The 12,587-nt window shown below is 37.0% G+C and overlaps 1 protein-coding gene across 4 annotated transcripts in view; it reads left to right on the top strand.

Moving 5' to 3' along the window:
* Window positions 1–375: 375 nt before the first annotated feature.
* The window catches only part of EMB2458 (FtsH extracellular protease family), a 45,221-nt gene continuing 33,009 nt past the window's right edge, over window positions 376–12,587 (top strand). For all 4 annotated transcript variants that reach the window (XR_013236036.1, XR_013236013.1, XR_013236026.1 and 1 more), the window contains exons 1-7: window positions 376–1,630; window positions 4,380–4,851; window positions 6,983–7,183; window positions 7,385–7,678; window positions 7,839–8,108; window positions 11,703–11,792; window positions 11,898–12,029. Coding sequence is in view for 1 of the 4 variants with exons in the window: in XM_077359876.1 (XP_077215991.1) it covers window positions 537–1,630; window positions 4,380–4,851; window positions 6,983–7,183; window positions 7,385–7,678; window positions 7,839–8,108; window positions 11,703–11,792; window positions 11,898–12,029 (2,553 nt within the window). In the remaining 3 variants the exon portion in view is untranslated. The remainder of the gene's footprint in view (window positions 1,631–4,379; window positions 4,852–6,982; window positions 7,184–7,384; window positions 7,679–7,838; window positions 8,109–11,702; window positions 11,793–11,897; window positions 12,030–12,587) is intronic.

The raw sequence follows: 12,587 nt of genomic DNA, 5'->3' as shown, positions 1-12,587 counted from the left end.
TACTCACACTATCTAGTTTTGCATGCATTGGATCAAATATCAACGGCGGTACCCTTTTGACGGTATTTGACGGTCGGGCATCATATAGAAACTCCAAAACTCGTATATAATATTCACCCCTTTTTTCACTTGGGACACCCCACTCTAGTGTTCCCAAGTAAAAAAAGGGGCTGTATATATCACTTCCCCCAGTGTTGTTTCTAGTGGAGGATCCTCTACCGTTCTTCTATACAATGCATCGAGGGGCCCACCAGATGGAGGGTGGTAATGCCCTTCCCTCTTCTTTTTGAGGCCCCATGATCACAATGACCAAAATGACCCTACTCTAATAAAAAAAGGCCCTCGTTTCCCTCATTTTATCTTCTTTCCCCGCAGACAAGAGGAGAAGAAGAAAGAAGGAGCTCTCGCTCCTCTTCCCCTTTCATAAACCAGTCTCTTATTAGGGCAAAACAAAATGCCAAAACCCTAATTCTCTCTCTCTCTCTCAACAAAAACCCTAGCTTTCTTCTTCTTATCTTCACTTTATCCCTTCCGCCATGGAATCGACTCTCTGCAATTCTTCTCTCGCCTCCAATGGCATACCTTCATATTCTTTTCTATCAAAACCAATCCATTCCTCTCTCCCTTTAGCTCTCTCTATTTCCCATTCCCATTCCCTTCGAAAAAAACGATTTAAAGTAGAATCCTTACACAAACACCTCAATTTCCTTCAAATCCCTTCAAAATTTAACCCACTCACCAATCTAGGGTTTTTCCGTAGTTCAAAACCCGAAACAAACGATAAATACGATTCTTCCTTGGTAGAATCCTCACACAAACACCTCAATTTCCTTCAAATCCCTTCAAAATCTAATTCCCCCACCAATCTAGGGTTTTTCCATAGTTCAAAACCCGAGACCAACAATGAATACTATTTCTACTTGAATTTTCTCTCATTGGAGGGAAATTTTGTCGTTTTTATCCGAAAATTGCTCGCTTTATCATTGTTTTGTATAGCAGTTGGGTTTTTTCCAAGCCGTGGGATTCAGATGCGTGCCATGTCAGCTCCAGCTGTCAATGTAGTGTCCAGGGATGAAGTTAGAAGGAAAAGAGGGTCTAATTTGACTGATCACGAGTTTTCGGATTACACTAGGAGATTACTAGAGAAGGTTTCTGCACTTCTTGAGAGGATTAAAGAGGTTAAATCCTCAAAAGCGGGGATAAACGATGTAAAAGAGGCGTTAAAGAGTGTTATTTTGTCACGTTGGGAGCTACAAGAAGAAGTTCTCAATGTGTTGAATGGTGAATTGAGAGAGATGAGAAGAGAGAAGGGTTTATTGGTTAAGAAATCTCGGGACGTTCTTGAATCGATTGAGAAAGCTAAGAAAGAGCAGGAAAAGTTGTTGAGAAAAGAGGATGGTGGTGAGGAGGTGAAGGGGAAAGTTGCGGAGTTGGAAAATGTTATGAATGAGAGTGAGGAAGAATATAATGCATTATGGGAGAAGGTTGGTGAAATTGAAGATAAGATGTTGAGAAAGGAGACTATGACTTACAGCGTTGCCATCAGGGAGCTTTCGTTTATTCAAAGGGAAAGTGAGCTTTTGGTGGAGAGATTTAATCAACAGTTGAAGCAGCAGCAAAACGTCGAAAGGTATCTCTTGTTCTGAGATGGTTGATTGATTGATTCTTCCGATGTTTCCTATTACCATAGTTTTAAATTTCGGCCAAAATATTTCAGTGTAAGTTTGGACCGAAATCGAAAGTACATTGAACCAGAAAAATACAGGTCTTCGCCAGAATTTTCCCAAAATTTCAACAAAAATTCCGATTTTTACCATTATTTAAAAAAATTTCACTGAAATGTTAAAGATTTCCACCGAAATTTTAAAAATTATCACAGAAATTTAAAGATTTCCACTAAAATTGCCTAAATTTCTACCAAACCTACTGAAATTTCAACCAATATTTTAATTTCAGTGAAAATTTTATACATGAACATCATATACTTCATTCAATATTCCCTTCGATTCTGGTTGTTTAACCTTAGTTAATAATTTAAAGTACATTGTGATTTCCATGTCAGGTCCCTTTGAGCTGACTTGACTGAGTTTGATTTGGTTAAAATTGGTGATTGAGGCTCTAGGCTTGGAGTTCGTGACTGATGTAATGTAGTTATGATCCATGTTTTTAAAATCATACAATTACGATTCAAAGCGAATCGAGGGTTGAAAGATTTAAATCGGAAGGAAGAATTGTTTTTGTAAAAAATGCACAATCCGACTTTGAATAGTACGATTTTTACGATTCTTTTTTGTTAGCTTATTTTTTGTCGTGGGCCCTTTACGTTAGAAATAAATCGTATACGAACCCCCCACCCTAGCTTATAACCTAAAAACAAGTAAAGAAAACCTAAGGGGCTGTTTGGATACGTGGATTTTATAATCCAGGTTTTAGTTTGAAAGCAGAGTAAAATCTGGATTTTAAGTAAGAAATCCAGGTTTTAGAAGTTTCTCCCCCATCCCGAGATTTCCAAGACATGGAATCACGGGACGATCTCCTACTCTCTAGCTTGATGAAAAGAGAGGCGAGAAATCGGAAAACGACTGGCGGTCTCCTCCTTCTCTTGTCTCCCATCTAGGATTTTGAGGAAATCCAAGATTTTAAAATATTGATATCCAAACGGCCCCTTATTCTATTCTTCTCCTCCCCTTTCTCCTCTTTTTTCCTTCTCCTCCTCCCCACTTCTACCTATACCAGCCACAAGTTTGGATTACTAATCATAGATTTTTTTTGAAAGGTAAACTAATCATGGAATTTTATGTTTAATTTAAAAGTTTTGAATGAAAAATAGGCAATTACTCATTTTATTCTTCTTTTTATTTTTTATTTTTAATATTTTTCTCATTTTTATATAAATCTGAAAAAATCTTACGATTTATGATTCAATACGATTCAAAACCTATTACGATTTACGATTCAATTCCGATTTTCAGAACCTTGGTTATGATACCATTCAAAAAAAAAAAAACCCCTTGGTTATGATCTACATTATCCGAGTCTGCTTATTTTGGATATAAATCATATGTAATATTTCTTCTGCAGAAGTTCAGTTTGACCATTCTTTGGATTTAGGTTTACATATACAGATGAATGCAAGAGTTAGTGTTGTTCATTTGAGTTGTATCGACTTGACCTTGCATCAGTGTTATTCATTTGAGCTGGATCGGCATGATCTTGGGCCATCAATTTTTTGCAGGCTATGTGCCTTTTGAATGTTAAAAGGCACTAATGAGCTCTATCCTTATGTACACAAACATTATGTGTATATGAAATTTCCCGTTTATCTTAAATTGGAGGTCCCATCATTTCCATCCCGGGGCATTACTTTTTAAGATATTATAGTATTAGGTCAAATGGAAACTTTAGAAATTTAACACGACTCTGAGTTAAGAAATTAAGAAATAAATGCAGTTGAGAGCTGATGTTGACAGAAGAGTGTGGAGATGGTCTTCAAATGTCAAAATTTTCGTGTTTTCATTCTATTCTCATCTCCCGTTTATCTTCACCTGCTTGGAGATAATGGAACTCTCTGGTTTATCTGGCAACATATACAGATGAATGCAAGAGTTAGTGTTGAAAAGTCAAGGAAGAAAGGTTTAAGATATCTTGGAAGCTAATCATAAATTTTTGTGGTAATTCAGTTTGATAAAAGAGTACAATTTCTGATTTACCTGGCATGATTAATTTGTAAAAACTAGTGAGGTGAGATGAAATGTGTCATCAAGGAATCAGACTATGTCCATTAAGAAATAAAACAAGCACAAGTTTGAACACATTACTCATTTCAGCTTAAAAAATTAGAAAATATAAACTGTTACATTAATTCATACAAGTAAAACTGAGGCAGATTTAAATAACAAATTTAAAAGGGAATTGCTAGCTTCCATCGCAGAAGGCATTTTGCGGCTAGTCTGTCGCACGTCAGACCAGCCACCTCGTGAATGGAGACAAAAGCTGTTGTCTTCATTCACGAGGTGGCTGGTCTGACATGCGACAGACCAGCCGCGAAATGCCTTTTGCGATGGACCTTAGCAAATCCCAATTTAAAATTATTATGCCAACTTACCAGTTACATCTATATGGATCGACAAGTTTGACACATGTGCTATCATAACCCAAAACTTAAATTTAAAGAAAAGTTACTTAGTTTTGTTTCATTAGTTGCGTGCTTTTCTATGTTTGTCTTCCCACCGAAGTGTACGGTTTCTTCTGTCACGTAGTTAAGGAAGTTTCTTTCTTTTCTTTTCTGTTTTTTTTGGATGACATAGGGTATCCCCAACCCAATTTTTTCGGAGTTACGGAAGTTTCTCATGCAAGTACTCATACTTTTGTGGTTGCAGTCTTCCAAAGAGTTTTACTAGCAAGCTCTCCAGATCTGATATCCAAAAAGATCTTGAAACAGCTCAAAAGGAATATTGGGAGCACATGATACTGCCTAGGGTTTTGGAGGCTGAAGATTCGGATCTTTTCGTTGACCAGGCTACTAAAGATTTTGTTCTAAATATGAAGCAAGGGTTCAAAGACTCGAGAGAGATGCAGAAGAATTTGGAAGCTCGTATAAGAAAGAAATTGAAGAGGTTTGGAGATGAAAAGCGCTTTCTTGTGAGCACCCCAGCTGATGAGGTTGCGAAGGGTTTTCCAGAAGTCGAATTAAAATGGATGTTTGGCAATAAAGAGGTTGTTGTTCCCAAAGCTGTCCGTCTTCATTTGTTCCATGGATGGAAAAAGTGGCGCGAGGAAGCTAAGGCAAACCTGAAAAAGAATTTGTTAGAAAATGTTGACCATGCCAAACAGTATGTGTCTCAAAGACAGGTAGTTTCATGCCTTGTACTGGTAATTTTTACAAAAGGCTTTATATGTCTCGTTGCTTCTTATTCTTACATTAAAATGAATGAGTTGTTTAGCCATGAAAAACATGTACATATGAACTTCTTTGCAAATTTTCGGGCCCTCAGTTTCTTGTAGATTCAAATAAACCTTGAAAATTTGGGGGGATTTGTAAAGCATCCAGAATCCCTTCTTAGAAAATTATCTGCATTACTTCTTTTTTTCTAGATATTTACTTGTATGAAAAACTAGTTGGTGGGTTGAACTGTGAATTTAGTTGATGGATTGAACCAATTTTTCCTGCACAATTAAGTTATTGTTTATTCCTTTTTCATTTTAATGTGATTTATCACTTGTGGTTGGTGTTATTAGTCTGAGTTGCCAAATAAATTCTATTCTGAATATTGTGGCCTACATTTTGCATAACATTAAGGTCTTGTGAGAAGTTAACATTTATTTTATTTTTTTGCTTTATTTGGCAGTTTCCTATTTTATTTCTAGAGGCCCTTGGTTTACCATCTGCCTAGATTTTTTTAAACAATATTTCTTGCTAACATAATGGCTTCTTGCTGAAACCATTATGTTTCTAACTGTATAGACAGATATGGTCAACATAGCAGTCAACCTGTCTAAAGATGTTAACAAACACAATATATTTAGGGAAGTGATATTTACGCCCCTTTTGATCACCAGGGACACCCAGCGCCAGTGTACGTGGCAATCAAACATACTGGATTATTTTGACATCAAGTACATCAGCCTCCCTTTAGTCATTGATACACTGGCGCTGGGTGTCCCTAGTGATCAAAAGGGTCGTAAATATCATTTCCCTATATTTATTGTGACAGGACAGCCATATAAATGCTTCCCTAATATTTTGGTTCATCTAAAGTGTCATATGTATTATTTTGAAGGTTAAAAGCATCTCTTTTTCTAAGGCTCATAAATGCACGACTCAAGGCCACTGATTAACCACTACCATGTGCTGTCTACTTTTCACGTTTTATTGCATGTTTTGCTTGGTTTTTTTCCAGAAATTTTTATATTAGATCTCTAATGAATTATCCTGTGGTCCTGTTTGCGAATTACAATAGTAGATAATTTATTCAGGTGAAAGAAACTAAGAGCTGTAACAAGTTTGGTTTAGCAGATTTCTGGTCAAAGTAGATTTATGCACGCATAAATTCTGGCAATGGAAGTTTTTTACAAAAAAATAAAAAGATTTGTAGAAGCATTCTGAGAGATCCTTTTTCTTTTCCTGTTAAATTTAGCAAGATTACTGGTCAGTTATTTTAGTTGATAAATTAAATTTCAGAAAACCAGATTTTTTTATTTCAAAAGTTTATCAAAAACCAAGGAGTATGAGTCTCTCCATGGTAGCACAGGTGAAGGAAACATACTGTCATAGTAGTGATGGAAGTTTAGCAGATTGGTACAGTGAGGCTGCAGGGTTATTCGTCGGAAGTTAGTTTGTAATGACGTTGCAGCTAAATAGAGATGCTGAAATATACTTACAGATATGGGTCCAGTGACAACTCAGCATTTTCCAGAAAGTGGATACAGATACTGACATGGATCTACTGTATTTCATGGGGATAGTAAAAGAAACCATGAGGTCCACTACATAGTTTAGCCGCAAAGATTGATAGATGCAACCAAAGCATGTATGGAGTGCCCTAACCATTTTAGTTACGGTAGTTGTTCTTTAAGGGGTTTGTGTATCTAGCACAAGCAAGGGTGCCGTACTGGTACCATAGGATTTTGAGGTTCATGGGATTATCATATCCGACCTGTTACTATATCGGGTACCCGTATTTGTATCAACATAGTAGAGATATGGAGTGGGCCAACCTTGTTAGTCACGGTAGTTGTTCTTAATACTTCTTTTTTGAATGGTTTCTTCGTACTTCTTTAGCGTTGTTTTTAACTACATTCTTTTGCTTCAATATTTTTTTTTGAAATGGATTCTTTTGCTTCAACATCCGTTTCAAATCTACTTTTTTTAATCTGAATATCACTAATATTCTCTGTTCTTTTTATTCCAATATTTTGTGTCTTATTTGTAGTCTAATCTGCTGATTTTATATTTGCGTTATTTGATATATTTTACTGGCAGGAGCGCATCCTATTGGATCGTGATAGGGTAGTAGCCAAAACATGGTATAATGATGAAAGAAACAGATGGGAAATGGACCCGATGGCTGTTCCTTACGCTGTTTCCAAGAAACTAATCAATAATGTTCGCATCAGGCATGATTGGTCTGCCATGCTTATTGCCCTAAAGGGCGATGACAAGGAATATTATGTTGATATTCAGGTTAGACATGATTCTATTATTTTAGGGGACTATAATTCGAGTAACGCCTTTTTTTTCATTTGTTACTAACAGGAAATTCCTTATCTATGACTTTACTTCAATTCAACTTGTATTGTTATGCCTCTAAAAATGATGAAAATGAGGAAATTCCTTTTTTTTCATTTGTTACTAACAGGAAATTCCTTATCGTATTTTATGCAGGAATTTGAAATGCTATTTGAAGATTTTGGAGGATTTGATGGGCTGTACCTAAAAATGCTATCGTCTGGTATTCCAACCTCTGTCCACTTGATGTGGATCCCATTCTCTGAATTGGATATCCGTCAACAGTTTCTCTTGGTGACTAGGCTGTCTTATCAATGCTTACTTGGATTCTGGAAGTCTGGAATTGTTTCATATGTGAGGGAAGGGGTTTTTTACCGGTTAAAAAACATTACTGATGATATAATGATCATGATTGGTTTTCCGATTGTGGAGTTTATCATCCCCAAACAGGTACAAATTAGAAAAAGCCTTGAAGCTTGTGATTATGAAGCCAATTTTTAGATTAATTTATTTAATAGATTTTGCCATGAACAAAATGATAGATGTGGTGCTTATATGTAAATTGAACTAGAACTTATTTGATGTATTTTGGTCTGACCTTTATTTCCAGGTAAGAATGAATTTGGGGATGGCATGGCCAGAGGAAGTAGATCAGAGTGTTGGCTCAACTTGGTACTTAAAATGGCAGTCCGAGGCAGAATTGAATTTCAAAGCTAGGAAGAGAGACGGCATCCAATGGTTTCTTTGGTTTCTTATCAGAAGCATCATATTTGGATATGTGGTGACTAATGTGCTTCGCTTTATGACAAAAAAGATTCCTAGACTCCTTGGTTATGGACCTTTACGCAGAGATCCGAACTTGCGAAAATTGCGAAGAGTGGTATCTTGTTGTTTTTGTTCACTTTTCCCCCCAATATCTAGTATCTTATTTGCTTCTAGAAAGTTAAATTGTTCCTTCAACCTTGGATCACACCATCCATGGTTGTTTTTAACTAGAAGTATCATGATTCTGGAATTTTTCTTTAATTCTATAACTTCTCTTGGAGCTGTCATATGATATGTGTGCATCTGGACAAAACTAGCTAGAAAAAGTACAGGTGGAGCTACCTGTTTGATTATACCAATCACTGCTGGTCCTAGCTATGATGGGCCATGTCCTAAAAATCTCCCCATCAAATGGTCATCTGGTGCAGGACCCAAGGGGAAGAAAACTAGATATTATAGCTCTGATATCAAATTTATGCAGGATCAGAAGAGGAGACAACTAGATATTTTTACCCTGGTACTGAGTTGATGTAGGAAAGTAAGGGGATATTGAAGAAACAAAGGGTATGAGACTCTTCTAAGGGTTTATAGTTGATTTGGGACCATTGATTGTTTTTTTTAGTGTTATAAAATAGGAATAGAAATAAGAAAGCATGGGTGATCAATGTATCGCAAAAGTAATTTTTGGATTAGAAAGAAGTTACTAAATTTAGGAACCGGCCCAAAGGATCGAGTAAGATCCATCCGTTGGATATAACTCAAATTTAGATATGTGATAGAATATGTTAAGAGGATGGCGATCCAAATTTCAACGTGATCTGACCAGTCGATCTTTGATCTGGGCAGAAATAAGAATATGTAGAATCTAAGAAGTTAGAGATCCATGCCATTCAAAAAAAAGTTAGAGATCCAATTTGGAATCAGTCCGTTGGATCAATATGGAATTTCGATATGTTGTTGTGCAGGTCAAGACTGAAGAACCCTAAAATTTCACCAAGATCTGACCATCCAATCAATGATCTAAGAATCGGCGGAAAACTGGCTCTTCAGCTCCATTGGCCAACTGTAGACTGATTCCACCTCTTGCTTTGCTTGCAAGGCTCACTTCCGTTGGTGGAACAATCTCTCAAGAAACTGTGGCTCTAGAGTCTAGCTGGAGCATTGAAGAATGCGTGGAAAACCGGCTTGGCAATTCCTTCGCTCTAGCAGACTCGGTATTGGGCCATATAGGCCCGCAGAAGCTGGTTGATTTGCTTTCTTGCAAAACCCTCTATAGCAAGAGCGATCCAAGGAAACTATCTATCTGAGTCTACTGCTTGACGAAGGTCTCTATCATCCACGCGTGCAACGAGACACCATGAAACTCCAACTAGACACTTTTTCGGCACCTCAAAGCACTTCTGCTATTGAACGGGCACCATTTTCTTCATGGAATCTCAACCGCACAACAAGCGTCAATTGCTCACCGACCCAAGAAAAAAGAGTCAGCATGCACCCCTGTCACCGGAAGTCGTCCTCCCCACCTACGCCACCACGCCACCACCTCCACTCACACACCACCAAGTTGTTCTTCCTTTCGAGACTACATCTTAGAAGGAATCTCCACGCTCCATCTCTCTTGACCAACTCTACCTTTGTGTCAACATGGTCAACAACCACCCTTAAAGGCTCCAAGGCTGTAGCAGTTGTGTCAGCTTTTGCCTCTGTCCTCAAGCCCCAAACCTCTCTGGCCTCTAACATCTCTGTTAGCCCTACTCCAATACTTCGCGCAATTTCAACATGCAATACACCTCTTAAAGTTGTAGAAATTGCATCTGTTGCAATCTAAGTCACAAATATATTTATCAGGAATTTCCCTGCTAGGGGTGCAACTCGGGTTGGGTTGAGGCCAACCCGACCTGACCCAAGGAACCCATTTTTCCAACCCGACCCGAATTTTTAAGCTGAAGAAAATAAAAAAATTATAAAAAAATGTCGGGTTTCACTCTGGTCGGGTTGCCAAACCCTCAACCCGAACCGAACCCGACCCATACTCAACCTGACCTGACCCAACCTTTTTTTTTTGAGGGGGGTGGGGGGTTGCCCGCACGTGATACTCGTGTCCGTGTCCACAAATCATATGCCAAAGGAAGAACTATAATATTGATCTTCTGTTTAAGTTTAAAATGTGTAAACCAATTTTTACCTTACAGTGTTCACCAAAACATTGAGTGGAAATGGAGGTGAAAGAGTGATGGATCATTTTGTATTGAAGCATGGTAAGAACTCTGTTTTATCATCATTTTGCTAGACCTGATAAAGTATGTGGTAAATCAGGTTTGTTGGCATCATTCATGTTCGTAGAAAGCAGCACTTACTGGCAGCCAAGAGGATCATGAAATATATCGGGGCGACAATGAACCTGGACTCTTTTATTAGATGCCGGTATAGAAATGTTGCAATTAAGACATAATTTGAGTCAGATTGGTCAGGAAATGCAAATATTAGATGTTTTGTGACAGGTTTTTATGCTGTAGTGAATGGTTGACTGGTTTTCTGGAGTAGCAAGAGGCAATGTACTGTGGCTAGATCTAGTGCTGAGGTAGAATACAGGACATACACTCTTTGCTTGGAATAGGCACTTATTACAGGAGTTTCATATCAGATCTGGTACATACACTCTTTTCTGTGACAATCAGAGTGCTATCGAAAATGTCAAAGAACCTTGTTTTCCACTGCAGAACTTAACACATCGAGATTGATTTCCACTTTTTTAGGGAAAATGTGGAGAATAGTGAGGTGATGCTCTTACATTTTTCTAGCGGAGATCAATCTGCTAAAGTATTCTCAAAGGCCTGAATGAAGAGCACCATCTCTACTCAATTGACTAGCTGAAAATGTTCAGTGGAACACATCAGCCTGACGAAGAGTGCTATAGAATTCATTTGCCTTTTATTAAGGGTATTTTTTAAATCATAATATATAAGTCAGTGTAATACCTCTGATTTAATGAAAACATATCATACCAATTCTCTTCCACATTTTCTGTCATGTCTTCAAAGATTCTTCACTACATCAGGTTTTATAGTCATCTTCTATCCTAAATATATAGATCCCAGGAAAACTCAAAAAGCAGAACTTCTTGAAATAGATGATTAATTAAGGTTTCTTATGAATTTATGTTCCATACATAATGATCTTACATTTGCTAATTTGTGGCGGATTAATTAGGGTTTCTTATTAATTTATGTTCCATACATAATGATCTTACATTTTTCTAATTTGTGGCGGAAATGTGGATTTCCAGCTTCAGCAAATGATCATTTTGGGTCCCTTCAATTCCTGTAAATGCTCAAATAATTATTCATCACATTTTTCTTACTACATATGCATACTCTATGATGTTGACACTTGCCTGAAAATATCTTGGCTCACTATAACCTCGTTTGTCTTGAAAAATCTTCTGTAAATAACAAAATCTGTAAGTTTCATCACCAACTTAAATTAAACGTTTTATATATCTAGTTTATCCTTTACACCACTCAAAAATCATTTCCATCACGTGGGCTTGTAAAACTAGATGTTCACAAATCCATTTTGGAGAAATAAAATTTATGCTCGTACAAGTATTGCATTCATTTTGTCATCATTCTGTACTGTTTCTCCTTTTCTTCTTTAAACTTAGGTAAGAAATTTTACCTTTTCAATATATTTGTTTGTTGCCTTGCAGAAAGCCTATCATCAGTTTAAGGTGAACAGGAGAATCCGTAGGAAAAAGGAAGGCATTGACCCAATAAGATCTGCTTTTGACCAAATGAAGGTTTGAACATGCACGCTCGATACTTGATATATATATTTTTGTTTAATGTCATCCAAGAGGCATCCACTGAAACAACTTGCATATTTTTTACTGTCTCAATTGTAGAGGGTTAAAAATCCACCAATTCGATTGAAGGAATTTGCTAGTGTTGAATCTATGAGAGAGGAAATCAACGAAATTGTGGCATTTCTCCAAAATCCCAGTGCTTTCCGTGAAATGGGTGCTCGTGCACCTCGGGTATGATAATTGCAAGACACCATTTTCTACTAATGGTGCTTTACTTCTGAGTTATGATGGTAGTATGCTACTTTTACTCTTTTCCATCCTAGTTCTATGATACCCCTTGTCAGGATATATAGTTCTTGTCAAATGATGAATGAGTAAGGACTTATATTCATAATTATGGTTTTTAGGTCAGTTTCTCTTATGGTATGACATGATGTTCAAAGCATTAGGTTTATTATCAATTTCTCGAAATAGAATGCCATTATGCATTTAAAACTTACCAAGAAATGGACTTCCTCTATAAGTTGTGCAATTGATGTGAAAAATTATGAGCCACACTGTCGGGAAGATAGTTCATAGGCTTGGAAGTAAAAACCCTACGATCATTTGTGATTATTATATACATGGGCAAACATTAAAAATATGGGTTACTTTATCACTTTTCTCTAGTCACTATTCACATGTAGTACTATTCACATCATTATTCATGTGAAAAGTGACACATCACGCATGATGGTCCTCATAGGATGTGGAATATATCAACCTTAACAGAAACTACATGAAAGGTTG

The sequence above is a fragment of the Tasmannia lanceolata genome, unplaced genomic scaffold (assembly GCF_043159265.1).
Source record: "Tasmannia lanceolata isolate RefF3 unplaced genomic scaffold, GAP_Taslan_0.1 ptg000002l, whole genome shotgun sequence".
Classification (NCBI taxonomy): Eukaryota; Viridiplantae; Streptophyta; class Magnoliopsida; order Canellales; family Winteraceae; genus Tasmannia; species Tasmannia lanceolata.
The sequence above is the reverse complement of the archived record's forward strand: the minus strand, read 5'-3'. Positions and strand labels throughout refer to the sequence as shown.